At 33.0% G+C, this 16,346-nt stretch overlaps 3 protein-coding genes across 6 annotated transcripts; 2 read left to right on the top strand and 1 right to left on the bottom strand.

The window, feature by feature from the left end:
• Positions 1–113: 113 nt before the first annotated feature.
• Positions 114–7,082, top strand: LOC140045430 (uncharacterized). 2 transcript variants are annotated; one of them, XM_072090321.1, is made up of 9 exons: positions 114–188; positions 546–638; positions 824–876; positions 1,120–1,345; positions 3,771–3,951; positions 4,322–4,424; positions 5,204–5,372; positions 5,799–5,899; positions 6,281–7,082. In XM_072090321.1, exons 1-9 carry the CDS (start codon positions 176–178, stop codon positions 6,461–6,463), a joined length of 1,122 nt encoding a protein of 373 aa, XP_071946422.1. In that variant the 5' UTR covers positions 114–175; the 3' UTR covers positions 6,464–7,082. The 2 variants fall into 2 exon arrangements, with proteins under 2 accessions (XP_071946422.1, XP_071946421.1); XM_072090320.1 differs by having other exon boundaries at positions 4,319–4,424.
• A 13-nt stretch (positions 7,083–7,095) lies between these two features.
• On the bottom strand, positions 7,096–9,137 carry LOC140045432 (transcription elongation factor SPT4-A-like). Its single transcript, XM_072090322.1, has 4 exons — positions 9,009–9,137; positions 8,719–8,825; positions 8,549–8,604; positions 7,096–8,210 (listed from the first exon to the last, which is right to left on the bottom strand). The coding sequence occupies exons 1-4, from the start codon at positions 9,075–9,077 to the stop codon at positions 8,089–8,091; spliced, it is 354 nt and encodes a 117-aa protein (XP_071946423.1). The 5' UTR covers positions 9,078–9,137; the 3' UTR covers positions 7,096–8,088.
• Positions 9,138–9,194: 57 nt separating this feature from the next.
• On the top strand, positions 9,195–16,310 carry LOC140043930 (translation initiation factor eIF2B subunit alpha-like). 3 transcript variants are annotated; one of them, XM_072088421.1, is made up of 9 exons: positions 9,195–9,291; positions 10,724–10,825; positions 12,596–12,738; positions 13,085–13,201; positions 13,627–13,739; positions 14,320–14,388; positions 15,161–15,236; positions 15,533–15,658; positions 15,812–16,309. In XM_072088421.1, the coding sequence occupies exons 1-9, from the start codon at positions 9,279–9,281 to the stop codon at positions 15,965–15,967; spliced, it is 915 nt and encodes a 304-aa protein (XP_071944522.1). In that variant the 5' UTR covers positions 9,195–9,278; the 3' UTR covers positions 15,968–16,309. The 3 variants fall into 3 exon arrangements, with proteins under 3 accessions (XP_071944522.1, XP_071944523.1, XP_071944521.1); XM_072088420.1 differs by lacking the exon at positions 9,195–9,291 and adding an exon at positions 9,831–10,051 and having other exon boundaries at positions 15,812–16,310; XM_072088422.1 differs by lacking the exons at positions 9,195–9,291; positions 15,533–15,658; positions 15,812–16,309 and adding exons at positions 9,819–10,051; positions 15,373–15,526.
• Positions 16,311–16,346: the final 36 nt, after the last annotated feature.

Genomic DNA, 16,346 nt, shown 5'->3' with positions numbered 1-16,346 from the left:
TATACTTATCTACGGTCTAGGCGATGGTGGCAGCAAATATTAGTTAACTTTTAGCCAATCAAATTTTCTGTACGTTAATTATGTATACGTCACATTCCGCGCACCGCATGAGTCATACGCACACGCTTTAATTTTAGCCTGCTTTTTTCGTCCTCAACGACCAAGCTAGAAAAAGATGCAAAAAAATGGTGATTTTTATTCCAAAGATGTTATTGCTTAAATAGGCCTAGTCTCCCTCTATGTAGCTTGGCTTAGCCTAGGCCTTCTGTAGTACAACCTAGGCATATAGCTAGGCTTAGCTATCTAGGCCTAGGCCTACTAGCTAGGGCCGCCTACCTAGCTAGGCCTACCTCCTGTCTGTGTGTGTGAGGGGGGGGGGGGGGGGAGGGGGGGGGGGGGGGTAGGCTAGCCTCTGAGTCTAATAAAGGCCTATCTAGCTTTCCTTTTTGGCTTATAAAAAAAAGCATGCTGCATGCATTTCAAAACATGTCCTTATTATAATATATTATTAATATTTATAATTTATACTCTTCTTTTTCACACAGGAAAACCTGCATTCTTGCCCATCTTCAATAAGAAAAAACGCCCAAGACAGACCTTGATGGCGCACCCAAGCAACACAACAGAAGAAGTTGACGGTAGTTACAACAGTATTCTGCTTTTTCTTTATCACATCGATCCCTGCGAACCAACTTAATACTAGGATCAGTGATTTTTTCATTGTTTTTTATTTTAATTTTTATTCATTATAAATTATACATAGGGGCCTACATGCAATTAAAAAAAACAATTTTATTTCTACAAACTAAATTTTTTATTTCAGCAAAACAGTGTAAAACATTTATGAATAATGGACAACATAAACCTCAATATCAGGTAATTAAGTAAAGTTAGTCATAACAAATATTTCAGTAGGTTTTCTTGTGTTTTATTAATTACATTAAACATTGTTTCCTTTGCAATCAGAACAATAATAAAATTTGGTGTTCTCAAAAAGGAAATAATTATCACTCCATGGATTACTGATGATAGAAAATTGATTAATTTAAAGATTATATTAACTTAATTAGAAGTAACAATGTTATGAGATAATATTGAACAGCAATTATGTCTATATAGCAATCACAAGGAAACCAAGGAAACAGGGTTTATCAAGGAAAAATAGCAGGGTCTCAAGGAAATTTAACTTACCAGGGAAAGTCCAGCTTCTACCAAGATGGTCCTAGTTACCAAGGAAACCAAAGCTACTGTGGAAATGTTGGTGGTTATCAAAGTACCGGTCCAGGCAACCAAAGACCAAATTACTCACAGTCACAGCCCAATCAAAAGCATTTTATCAAAACAGGTAAATGGATTTAGTATATCTCTCACAATTCTTTTTTTTCAGGTTTTGTTTTCATTGTTGTTTTTCTTCTACAAGATGAACTTTTTGCCAAATCTAAAATGTCTGGGTAGGCCACTTAAATTGCACAGATAAGATTAATCTTCTTTTGATCTTTTTTAGATGTGTTTCTGATATGTTTTACTTTATAATTATATACAGGGAAAAATGGCAAAATCAGCAGTGTTGTCAGTTACAAAGTTGTCAAAACAATATAGATTATCTGATAACTTAATCACATAAAACTTCTAGAAAGAAGGAAGCCTTTTGCCATTCTTCCCCAGATCTATTATTACCACGATCCAATTATAGTCCCAGGTAGCCTGGACACCCTACAATGTATACTCTTTTTCTCTATGAATTAGCCTAAATTAGAGGATGGGATTGTATTTAAACATAGGATTATATTTTTCATACTGTAATACAGTAATTATTATTTGTTCTGATTACAAAATTAGGTCAGTTTCTTGTATTTTGTTCTTCAACTCACTTATTATTAAAAACTATCATTCTGTATTCACCATAAACAATCATCTGCTAATGGTGCTTAAATTCATAAACCTTATGTAAAAGAATATTAACTGGAAAAAAATGGCAATAAAAAGACAATTGAATAGTTTTAAAGTTGGGTTGATAGATGTGTTAATTTACTACTGTATCATCACCAACAGACTGTATGTATGCTGAGATAAAACTAATGTGATGCATTCTTCTTTATGAGATTGAGAGATAATAAATATGATTGATTATATGCAATAAAATATTAGAATTTACTGTTATTATATTATACATGGTTCAAAATAACCAGTACACATCAAATAGCCTAATTACACTAATCTTTAATTAGTTCTATGTTTTAAGCTGAAGTATATTTATTGATAATATTGTTGAATGTCATTTCATTTTTTTTTTTGGAATGTGGGTGTTTTATTGAGAGAACAATACTTGTTAAATGACATAATAATCATAAATTTTTTCCTTTAAAAGCTAAACCATCATGCCCCAATATTCATCCATGCTTTAAAAAGCAAGTTACTAGAATTATTCGTTCTAGTAATAACAGAAAAATGTAAAAAAAAAATGATAACAAATCAAATATATATTATATTTATTCAGTCTAAAGCTCTGTCTACACTATCAAACTTCATGTGGCAATAAACTGGAAAATTCATGTGACAAAATAATGTAATGTGGGGCCATACAGTATATAGACATGATGATGTCATATCACTACCATATTTGGGCACATCACACTTTTTTCCCCTTAACAGAACATAATATTATAATATAATATATAATTATTATAAATATTGCATATTGCAGTTCACAGATTTTGTGTTGAACACGAAGGTTTTCATTTTTGTTTTGCATACTATCATTTTATCTATGTATCTATATATAACACTTAAGAACAAAAACACCTTGTTCCAGTTGAAATTTAAAATATCAACTAACTTAATCCCTATAAAACCTTATCATCAAATCTTCTTACTATTATCATTTTTTAAATCAGTCATCTTACAGACTCTATGAATTGATACAATTTAATTCCACATGTACATTAAAATTCTGTGACTACATTCATCAACAAGCCATCAAACCCCACAGACAGTTGATAGTATACTTTACGAGTAACACTAAAGAATTTCATTAATTTTTAGCATATGAAATAGGCTATATATCTTTATATTAGCCTTGGTGAACATAGAATTATCTCAATAAACTAGCGTATGGAGTTTTCTTCTTCAACGATTTATGTCGTTGAGATTATTGTTTTAAGCAGGTCATTATGTGAACTGTAATACATTTAAACAATGACATATTGTCTGAAGATGCCAGTTGTCATTAATCATTCAAATTTATTTTAATCTCTCAATTATTACTGTTTTTATATTTACTTAATACAGTAATATGATTACCATACTACTGTTCGTAGATTCAAAAAAATGTTGTGCTCTAAAGGGTTTGTGAGTGTATATATATTTTTTAATGTTGATATATACGGTAGTTTGTGGTACACTACATATACTGTATAGTTCTGAAAAGAACTGTTGAGTTTCTCAATGTTTTGATCAATACACTTCGATCGTCCTCAGGAGTGAAAATATTACTATTGTAAATAATAGCTGATTTTTTTGTCATGGTTCAGTAAGCCTCAGCTCTGATTTAGTCCGGACTCAGCCTTTAAGTTTTGGCGAGACCAAATATTAATACCCATGCAACAGAACAAGTGATGCAAAACTGTAATCATTTAATGTCAATCCAAAACCAGTAGAGTAGACAGATCATTACTTCTTCAAAAAACACATTTATAAAGCAATTGAATAAATTTACTTAATTAATACATCTTCACATTATTTGTTATGTAACCATCTTTTGTAAATGGCAGAAAACAATCTGAATGCAGGTGGCAATATGCAAATCAGCTCACAGTCACACCAAGCAAATAATCAGCACAGGATATATTCAAGACAACAAAGTGGATCATATGCAGGTGGTGGTATGCAAAATAGCTCACGTCAGCCAGCCAATCAACACAGGAATTTGATGTATTCAAACCAACCTTCCAGGTAAACACATATTCTTAGTAATTCAATAAATAAAGCTCTGTCCACACTTTATTTATTTATTTATTTATTTCATAATCTCATTCAACAGCGGGAAACCCGCCCCTTACAGAATGGAATAAAATACATATACGGTACTTATAAAACTATCGAACTTTATGTAACAAACAAATGTGATGTGCCTATTTGATAGTGTAGACAGAGCTTAAGAAGGAAAAATGGGGTACATACAAGATTATATTTATTTGAGGCTATCTTGGGTGGCTTGAGGGTTTAAGATTTAATGTTCTAGTATTGAACTTTTAGAGCTCAAAAGTAACTTTGATCCTGCAAAAGACCCATTTAAATTAATAATTTGTACTTGTCATAGTAGTTCATCCTCTGCTACTAGCAGCCAATGGCAGATGGGTGAGGCTGGTCCTTCGCATAATCAAAACAGAACCTCTAAATATAGAAACAGCAACCAGATCGTGCAAGTGAGTATTATTTTCTTCTTCTTTTCCAATTTACACCACACTTAAAATTAGTTGTATAGTATATTGGTTTATACCTTCCTATGACAAAACATTAGAAATATTCTAATGAAAGTTCATATGTGCAGGTAAAAATATAAAAGGTTTTTTTAAACGAGCTTACAGCACAGAATTCAACATGTCAAAAATTCAAGGTACAGGATGTTGATTTGTGTGCTGTACTAAGCTCGTTTAAAAAACAAGTATAGAAATATTATGTTTACACCGAATGTGGCCACCCCTTTCACCCACCCTTCCACTAAAGTGATTCATAATAGGAAGTATAAATTATCTTTTGTGGCAAATGTCTGTTCTAGTTTATTATCATTGCCTGTACTAAAAGAAAAAGTTAAAGGTTAAGTTAAAAATAACTATGAACAATATATAAACAAATACATTATTCATCAAAGAATTATTGTTTTAAGTTATTATATTGTATTGTATTTTGTATGATTTATGAAATAAGGTACAAACAATGTTTCTGCATAAAAGGTCTAAATATATACTAAATAAATTGTAATTTGTAAAATCAATCTTACAGAATGATTTTCAATAACAGCGGGAAATGAATTTGTAAAAGAAAGCTTTCGACTTCATCAACAATATCAACCTATTTGAATGCATTTCCTTTTCTTTGTGTAAATTAGACAGAACACAAACCAGAAATTGAATGAAATTTGTCATTAGTTGTCTATAAGAATATATCAATCAGTGTACATTTCCTCTTTGTGTGTTGCTTCTAGACAAGAGCGCAACCGGCCAAGCCTGATGCAGCAAACACAGCCAAGATGACAAGAGCGGGAAAAGAACACCTGGCGAAAGATACATTACGATTTATTATAGCCTCTATACAAAACGTACGACACTGGACTAAATACAAAAATCAAGTTAAAATCATATTTGAGGTTTACGGTAAGACATTAGCTGAAAGATCGCTACATTTATTTAATTTAAATACATAATTTTACACTCTTAATAATGATTTGCTCCTCTTCTAATTGTACCCCATTTGTTTGGTTAATAAACTTAAAATATAAAAGACGGGCATCCAGGGGCAACCCATAGCCATAAAATTGTCTTAAGCTCTGTCCACACTATCAAACTAGTTGGAGAAAAAAAAGTATGATGTGCCTAAATATGATAGTGATATTCCCAAATATGGTAGTGATATGAAATCATTATGTCCATATATGGGCACATCACATTTTTGTTGTCACATAAAGTTTGATAGTGTAGACAGAGCTTTACACTGTAGTTCTGATGAAACAAGTCGAAGATTTTTATATTCACCAAATAAATGAAAGAATGCTAAAAACTATTTTTCATTCAAATTGTTAGCACAATTAGATTCTATGGTAACTATTGATGCTTCTAAAAATGCAAGGATATTCACATTGAAGGACAGTAAATCCAGTCTCAAGTGTATCTTTTATGAAATTGTAAGTTAAAAATGCGGTTGGTTTGGGCGAGAAGATACTTGGGGTGATGAGAATTCAGGGAGTAGGGGTTCGAGTTACTCGGACAATATGACAAAATAAGTGTTGGTCACGGTGTTGGTCATCAGTGGCTGTATTCCATTCCCACTTAGGCTTTTTAAAATTAAAAAAATCTCCTATCTAAGTGAATACAATTTAAAGGGAAATACTTAAACACTTATTGAGTTAAGGGAAATACTTAATATTTAAGGGAAATATCTAAGTTAAGTGTGATTGGTGAATATGGCCACAGGCATTTAACATGTTTACCTTGGAGAAAATATTAGTACTATCATATTATTGAAGTTAAGCTTGTTGAAGTACCTTTTTTCTCTTCAACATTAGGATCGCTGCTTGCCCAAATTTACCCGCGGACAGTGGTTACGATGCGTTGGTACACTCGGCGAAAAAAAGGATACATTTCACTGCGTTCAAGTACGAGGAGCCAATGAAAATGAGTTGTGCACAAGAGCAGTTAGAATGTCGGCAGCAACCAAGGCCTTGGCTTACTTACACACTGAACCATAATCAGATATCGAATTGACAACTTGTTGTACACTGCACATTATATATCAATCTTTGTTGTTGATCTTGGAAAATATATTTTAAAAACAAGTGCAATTTAAATGTAAAGTGCAATATGAAACATACAATATGTATATCAGATTATATTTAAAGAAAAATTCTAAGTAATTAATCATCCCGACTTCATTTGGGAAGAAACATAATCATACAGTGCAATATAGAATAATTAAAGTATTATGAAACCATGAGGGCAATCCCCTATGCTGAGAATTTGTGTCTTTAAAAAAAAATTACAGTATGTAAGCTCTGTCTGCACTATAAAACTAGTTTAACAAAAAATATGCCCAATTATGGTATTGATGATGTCATATCACTACCATATTTGGGCACATCACATTTTGTTGTCACATAAAGTTTGGTAGTGAAGACAGAGCTTAATATGTACTGTACGAATTCTAATATTACCATGTTCTGAATAGTTTAGCTTTATTAATTTCAAAGACACAAATACAGTATAATAACTCATATTTTGTTGATAATAAAACTGATTGATGCATGTAAAATGATTGACACACTTCATACAAAATAAACGAGCACTTTATTATCACCTTCCCAAATGGAAAATAAAAATGCAACAGTTATATAACAAATAATAGTCAGGTGATCAAACTATACCAGATGTATAAACTCTGTCTACACTATCAAACTTTATGTGACAAAAAAAATGTGATATACCTATATACAGTATGGGCATTATGATGTCATATCACTACCATATTTGGGCACTTCACACTTCTTTGGTCAAACTAGTTCGATAGTGTAGACAGAGCTTTACACAAAGTTAATTAAATGCAGTAATTATTTATGATCATTAATAAGTATTTAATAGTGTTTAGTATTATTTAGCACTTTAAGAGGCATGTATTTAATGGTTATTTAACTGCTTTCTGTTCAAATAAATAATAAATGGACATTCATTGATTTCATTCTGTATTGATTGTTTATTGTCAGGAGGACTTTCTTTATGATGTTTGTTTATTACAGTACTATATTTGCTAACTTGTCGTTCCATTAAATATAGTGCTTTAAAATAAATGATCATTTGGTTTACTTTACTTTAAAGTTTAAAAAAATAAACCAGAACCAAATTTATAATTTACATTTCTCCAATTATTATTAAACACAGTATACAAAAAAAAAAATTACATTTTAAAAGCAAATTAGTTGTTCCACTGTCTAGTTTGGGCTTAGATTGACAAATAAGTACAACACAGATTTAAAAAAGAATTGGAGACTTTTGTCCAAGTTTGTAACTAGTCATTCGACAGCCAATCCATAATACTGTGGTTTGTTGTGGATATTTCCAGGCAGCTCTCTTACAAGTTGTTGCTCTCTCCCCATCCTTACTAGTACTAGTAAAGCTTGGTTCCCACTAGGACGAAACAAAAGGATGTAAGCTCACCGCAAGTAATGTGACCAATCACGACACGATGGATCATCCAAACTGCCGCTTGTCATTGGTTAATTAACTTACGTTGTAACTACATCTTCGTGTTGTCAAGTGTGAACCAAGATTATTTATTCAATGTTTAATGTTAGTATATAAGAACCATTTAGACAATTGGGGACTATGACTTAACACTGGTATCTCTTGATCTGTAATGTATTTGTCTACTTTTTAGGTCATTGATAATTCCAGGTGGCAGCTTTCCTGACACAGATATAGCATAGCAGCCTTTAACATAACGATCTGTAAAGAAAATAATATGAAGATAACTGATTTAAGATTTTTACAAAATATAGTCAACTCTTCCAATACTGGACACTTTGTGCTGGTATTCGGAATGTATTTCTAATGGTAATAATAAATTTGTGACTTTTGGACCTCAAGAAAAAGTCTGGGAGAGTGTCCGGTTTTTAGAGAGTCCAGTATTGGGAGAGTCGACACACTTCCTACAGAATTCATACAAAAAATTATATATTTCATAAACACATCATCAGGAGTAAGTAGTACAGTACTGTATATCCTTTTTTTACTGTTTTTTAAACAAATTTCTTTGTCCTGAATATTATTATTAAAATACTTACTGATTCTCTGCCACTTTCCAACCCAACTATCTTCAGGACTCATCAGTGATACTAATCTATAATAAAAAAACATTCGAAAATGTAACATTAGCTGACGGTTTTGATTCGCAATAACAAATTCGCAAGACATTATTTGTACAATTGTTGAACAATCCCAAATTGTTTCATACCCATCAAAGGATGAACTTGTACAATCAAAAACAAGATCACGGCTTCCCTTCATGTGTAGAAACTCATCACAGTTATCACAGCCGTCTAGTTCAAATTGATCAATTGTCTGTAATTTAGGTTAAAAAAAAGAACTTTAAGGACGAAACGACCACAATTCAAGAACTTACAGTAAGCTACACACCCATCCACGCATTAGTTTTTTAGAATTGCGAGACCTACGCATTTACAATTCTAATATAGGCATAAACAATTGTTTTGTAAGTTTGTATTAATGCTCATATATAATTACCTTTATAAGAGAACATAGTAAACATGCTCTTAGGTGTTTCAGCTCTTTTGGAACAGTTTCTAAGGACATTATAGCTAAAATATTAACAAAAAACTTCAGCCTAAAAAAAGATCGTAACGAGATTAGCGACCTCTATGATTTGTAACAACCTGACTCGACCGCCGTTGAGGGGGTACTTCATACAAATACAGCCAGAGGCGATTTGTTGCAAATAAACACATGGGTTTATTTTAATATTATTTTATACTTTTCAGTATAAAAATAAATAAAATGAATAACGAAGGTAGGTCATATATATTGCCAATATAGTGGTCTGTAAGGCAGGCTGGTTTTCTATCTAAAAGAGCAGTCTAGTTACATAGTAAATATGGTTGGAAACCTGGACTTGTTGTCTGAGCTGCGATGATGGGATGTATGTATGTAGGTATGATGATGTAATAACTAACTAATAGTATCTATAAGCCTCCCCTAACCTAAAGCCCTAGAAAAAATGATAATAATAAATATATCAAGGCCTAGCCTAGACAACAGTGTAGAATTTAGCATTCTATATTCACTTCAAACTAAACCCAAGTCTAAACTAAATTTACAATTATTAATAATAATAATAATATGATAATATAGTTTATTATATTTAGATTCAACCTGTTTTGTTAGTGTTTAAGTGGCGGTTTCATTGCTGTTTGGTTGTGAACTGAATAAAATAAAATAAATAATAAATAGGCCCGTGTACAAAAAAATAAAACTTTTAAAAATGTGCAAAACTCAACTCAACTGAATACACCAACAAAGAGAAAATAGGCTAGATAAAATTCTTTTTTTATTATGTTATTTACGAAGGCTTTTTTGTTGCACATGGATCATGACGACAAAGGAATGATAATAGGAAACAACGGTCATCCTATAGTAGGAGGACAACATGTTAACAATGAAAGAGAGAGATTCACTGTTTAAATGGACAAGACAAAAAGGAAGAGAACAGAATAGACAAAGGCAAAAACAATCACGATATAAACGACTGGATAAAGACAGAATGATGTTTTGTACGTAATTCTAATGTGTGCCCTTTTAAAAGACGATAACATTAATAATTTACCGGGCGGATCCAGCATTATGGATTAGAGGGCACTAAATATTTCATAAATGATAAAAATGATCTGTCGGGTTACATACAGAAAAATAAAAATAGTCATTAATCAAAATCATTCTAAAAATATATAACTGTTAAAATTTATTTGGGGGGGGGGGAGGGGGCTAAAGCCTGTTTAGCCTAAATCCGCACCTGATTTAAGGTAATTTTTTGTGGCATGATGTGCATTGAATGTTATTTCTAATTTTTGGACGATAAAGTAATTATTGTAATGCAATGATAGTAGATTTGAATTTATGATATTTAAGCGATAACTACTAACAAAACTAAATCATGTACAGTATATTAAATCAGTATAAAATGATCTTTAAAAATGAATTTGAAATTTGCCAGATATACAATCTATGGAGTACTGTGAGTGCAGAATCTATTTAGGCTTTAGCCTATTCTCACTCCAGATTATTTTTCATTGGTGTCCAAATAAATATGTATGGAGTGAGTGCAGAATCTATTGGGCTTTAGCCTATTCCCACTCCTGTAATTCATTTCATTGGTATACGAATAAGTATTATTATTATGTCTGTAAAACTAAAATTCTAAATGTTTATGTAATTTTGTCGTTCAGATATCGTTGAATACTTTGAGCAGTGTCAAATAAATGAGCCTGAAATTTCGCCAGCGGTTTCAGCCATCAAAACTCTTATAGAGTATCTTAATCTTAGTCAAGGTAAGATGTTTCATTTTGATTTGTACTGGTGTATGTTATGCTGTAACAACTATTAAAGGGGGTTCCGGGTTTAAAATGAATAGTAAAAAATGTAAAATATATTTGTTTGTCTCTTGAACGGTAAAAGTTTCAATTTATATAAGCGCCCAGTGAAGCAGAACGAAGGCTGTGAAATCAGGCCAGATTACAAGTGCAGCTACGGCAAAATCACACTGTGGTTACAAAATAGGAAATTCGTGAAATGGTCCATCTTCCGACGACTCGTTATCATAAACCATATCAATTAATTTTGTAAAATTATACTTATCTGATGTAATTTTAGTCGGTCTTCCCATTTATAAAGTCAATTTTTTATGAAAATTCATCAAAACAGTGAAAAATTAGATATGTTTGCACTTTACGTTTGCCGATTTTCGCACCGACTTAGGGAAAAATCAAAATCAATGAAGCGTAACGTATACTGTACATTCCTGCTGAGGATCAAGCGAGACGACGATACACGTGCTCTCTCTGCTGCCCATGCCTGGCATCGTCACGTGATAAGCAGATACAACAATACCAAACTGGTCGGGTCGAGTATACCCCGTCTATAATCACAACATGAACGATGTACAGTATTTGATTGAAGGTCGACTCGACCTACCGGAATGGTATAGATAATATAGCTCGAATGAGAGAGTTGGAATATTTGTGTAGTGCAGCCTATAGTAAAAGGCCTGGTAGTATCAATTCGCATAGGGTCTACTACACTAGCTAGCTCAATTTTTAACTGGGCCGGATCGGCTAGGTCTCCTTCCTACTACCTGGTCTACTTGCTTGATGCATGAGTATCCGCTTTTTTGGAGAGTAAACTAAACCTATTTATTTTAGGCCTACTTAGACGATCGGGACACCATACGTGTGGACGGCGATCGGACCTTGTTTTGCTCCCGGTTTTGCTTCAATATTTACAGCCGATTTTGTAGAATGTTTTAGGTTTAGATTGTTTAGGAGTTTGGTTGATAGGATGGGTTTTGTTATTTATGGGCCAATCGTCTAGTAGTAGGCTATGTATTTCACAATGATCACAATGGTGGTCGTCGTTTGACAGGGGAGAGAGATGTAAATTAGTTGACAAACACAACGTACATGACGTCGCGAGTTTGGAATCCACTGGTGACGTGATTTTGTGAATATCTCATGAATATTAATGAGCTTCCCTAAGCTGCTAAAAAACAGACTTTCCATGAATTTACCCTAAAATGTATATGAAATTTAATTTTTTTAATTTCTCGTTATTACTTCTTCATTCTGAAATGTCTATATTGTTATAATATTTTTTATTTAATAAATAAATGATATTTAAAAGCAATTTTAAACCCAGAATCCCCCTTTAAATCTCTTGAGGTGTGCTATAACAGCTCCTTGTTGCTAAGCTTACCTAGCACTGTATTGTTGTTAGTTTGCCACAAGGAGATTTTTATGAGCATGTCCGCAAGGTCAACAAGTACCTCTATGGTTTTAGCATATTGAGTTTTGAACAGTGAAAATGATCTTGTTAGGTGTACTACAAACCATCTGTTACGGCGTTCACATCTCTTTACTAAATGAGAGAAAATCCTATTTTAGTTTGATTTCCGTTTTGTATTGTATTTTATTCTGAATTAAAGTGATCACTATCTTGACCTCTAGAAGTCCACAGTCTAAGGGAAATTGTTCAGGTATATTTACAAATTAACAAAATTAGTAATATTTTTCAGAATAATTCATATATTTATCTCTTTTTTTCAGCTGGTACACTTAAAGGACTTCGTGAAGAGTTGAAAGAATGTATAAAGTGGTTAGTTACCCAGACCGACAGCTCAGCCATTGCTGTTCAGTCTGGCTGTGAACTCTTTCTTCGTTTTATCACGCTTGCATCCTTGGAACAACAGGTAAATGTAATACTGTAAATAATAATAATAGTTCATTCAAATATACGGCATATAAGCAAGCTCTCAATGCGCTGCACGTTATTACCCCGGTCACTTTTTGGATCAAACACGTATGGAAACATACTCCCATAATGCAGCTAGTAATCAGCGCAAAGTTGTGTCTTGATCTAACCAGTACCCATTTAATACACCTGGGTAGAGAGAGGCAAAGTTAAGTAAAATGTCTTGCCTAAGGATACAAGCAATGTGACAAGAGGCAAAAAAAAAATATATGTAAAACTATGAAACTAGTAGTACAGTTTTTTTTAATTAATTAATGTGTTATAAATATGTTATTCCTTACAAGGATTTTCACGATTGCAAGAAAATTTTAGTTCAACGAGGAAATGTGTATCTACAGAATGTTGCGCAATCAAGGCATAAGATCGCCAGACTGTTTAATCCGTTCATTCGGGATGGATCCGTGAGTATTATTGACATTCTTTATATACTGAATAGCTATCCAAAATCTCTTCTTATATGAGAACGTCCGCTACAGTAGAAAATAAACACACAGAACATAGAGCCCGTTCACATAGAGCCCGTTCAGACTTTACAATTTGACCTTACTAGTGTAAAAAGATGCATAAAATATGACCTTGCTGGGTAAGTTTGTAAATTGTTTGTTGTCCAAAAAGTTTGTCTAGTTATTCCCAAGAGTTTGAAGTCTAAACACAGCCATATTGATACGTATCTGAAATTAAATTTCTAGCTGTTTTTAACCAATTTTGATAGCTCTCTTAAACCACACAAATCCATTGAGAACATTTTAGTTCACCCCCTAATTATGCCCAGTTTGACACCCCTGATGTATGTATTGAGGTGTTTAAAACTGTGTGTTTCTTGCAGTGTATCCTGACCCACTCATTTTCACGTGTCGTATTAAAAGTATTAGAAGAAGCAGCTGAATCAAAGAAGAGGTTCAATGTATACGTCACAGAATCTAATCCTGATCAATCCGGGTAAATATTTTATATTTATTACAAATTTAGCAACAGGGGCAAAGGGGTTGGGGGTGGATGGGGGTGCGAGGGGCAGACAGCAACCAGTCTATAGGAACTGTAGGCTGGAGGCTCAAATTACTAACACTGTCAAAGCATCATAGAACAAAAAAACATAGACAATTATACAATTGTATCATCAAAAGTCATTGGGTTGTTGAGAAGAGCTCCAGTGTTTGGCTGCTTTTGAAAATGATTTTTTAATTTTTATAAACCACCTTTTGAATTCAAATCGACCCAAATAATAATGTGTATACTTTATAGTGTAGTGGAGCTGTAGCTTAGTGGTTAACATGCTTGCCTTCCAATCCCAAGGGCTAGGGTTCAATCCTAACAAAGTGCCAGGGTTGTAACTCACAACTCTTTCAACTACCTAAGCCTCAAATGATAAATTATAAAATAGTTTATCCATGTAATTGGCAAGTTACTCGTTGAATGAACTGTTGAATGCATATGAAATAAAAAAAAAATGATTTGAGTAATAATAATTAAATAATAGTGTTACAGAATTTCAGTATAGAGTGTTCTACGTTTTTTCTAGTAAAAAGATGGCTAAAGAACTAGAACTTCTAGGCATCCCAGTTTGTGTTATATTAGATGCTGCGGCAGGGTAAGTACACACAATATCTTATTTTGTTGACTCTATACCAAAGAACTTATAACACAAGAATCTCCTGTTCTTCAATTTGCATTCAAAACACAGTATCGGAAGTACAGGGTTAAAAGGTCAAACTGGGCGACGCCATTTCACAGCATGGAGCAGCGCCCCCTCCAAACTAGGAAGTCAATTACTCTACCCCCCTAGAGTATTAGCAGAATCCCTCTATGATTTTGACTTTCTAATTTGATGCGGGCGCCCTACTCCTCAGTCAATTACTCTATCCCCCCTAGAGCATTAGCAGAACCCCTCTATGATTTTGACTTTCTAATTTGATGCGGGCGCCCTACTCCTCAGTCAATTACTCTATACCCCCTAGAGCATTAGCAGAACCCCTCTATGATTTTGACTTTCTAATTTGATGCGGGCGCCCTACTCCATGGCTCACAATGGCTCCACCCATAGCTCTATTCTATCCCACAATGCCTTTCGAAATTGTTACGCGCTTCGGACGAACAGGAGATTCTTGTGTTATAAGTTCTTTGCTGTATACCTATTCCTTGCATTTATACAGTATCCTACCAATCCAAATTTGTTCAAAAACGGTATTGTGTCAATAAATTGTTAACTTATTGTTTTTACTGTGTAATATTAATATTTAAACATCTTTCTAGAAGTCAAACCCTGATTAGAAGAATTAGGAAAATAAATTTTATTATATTATATACAATTTATATTTTATTATACCCACGGATATGTTGTGCATTTGTTTTCCTGTTTTTAGTTACATAATGGAAAAGATTGATATGGTGCTAGTTGGAGCAGAGGGGGTAGTAGAAAGTGGTGGAATCATCAATAAGGTAAACGTTTAGATATGAGATTCGACAATGTAGTCTTAATTTAAGAGATTGAAGGAAAATATTGATGTTCATACCAGATGTGTAGAAAGTTGGCGAACAAACCATTTTATGTCATCTCTCTTTTTTATCCTTATAGATCGGTTCTTACCAGATAGCGACGTGCGCAAAGGTTGCAAACAAACCGTTTTATGTCATCTCTCTTTTTTATCCTTATAGATCGGTTCTTACCAGATAGGGACGTGCGCAAAGGTTGCAAACAAACCGTTTTATGTCATCTCTCTTTTTTATCCTTATAGATCGGTTCTTACCAGATAGCAACGTGCGCAAAGGTTGCAAACAAACCGTTTTATGTAGTCGCCGAAAGTTTCAAGTTTGTTCGTTTATTTCCGCTAAATCAACAAGACGTTCCTAATGAATTTAAGGTTTGTTTAAATGAGTTTCGATGGAAACTGATTTTTTTTGCCATCACAGAACAAAAAGCTAATAATAAATGGCTATTCAATAAATGATGAAAATACTGCAATAATAATTCACAATTAGTATTTCTTATATATTTTACTGGTTTTTTTTTTCAGTATAAATCATCGACTTTGAAATCCAATACGGATCTAACTCAGGAACATCCATTGATTGACTACACTCCCCCTGCAAACATAACACTGCTGTTCTCTGATCCTGGCGTACTTACACCCTCTGCTGTTAGTGATGAACTTATTAAGTTGTATTCATGATGATTTAAATATTTATTTATATACCATAATATTATTTTATTCATTAAGTTAATGTTACACAATTTGTGTGATCTTGCAAGGAAGATACAGTGCAACACATTCACAAATAAAACACAATGTTCTTTTCGTTAGTACAATTAATACCATGGTGGAATTATGACATTATGGTACTGTATAAGTACTGTTATGCATATGAAACAAATCATTTCTTTCAGTAGGGAGAAGTTTACATGTGTACATTCAGTTTGTGTTCTGTGTACCAAAGCATAAAGGCCTATAACAGTTGTTTGATTTTATTTCCTGTGGATATGTATATATTCTAATAATAGAATTCATTTTTGTTGAAATAAATTAATGTGTAAATGTTTTATTTCTGTAT

Source organism: Antedon mediterranea, chromosome 3 (genome assembly GCF_964355755.1).
Source record: "Antedon mediterranea chromosome 3, ecAntMedi1.1, whole genome shotgun sequence".
In the NCBI taxonomy this organism is placed as follows: domain Eukaryota; kingdom Metazoa; phylum Echinodermata; class Crinoidea; order Comatulida; family Antedonidae; genus Antedon; species Antedon mediterranea.
This window is presented reverse-complemented; position numbering and strand designations above follow the sequence as displayed.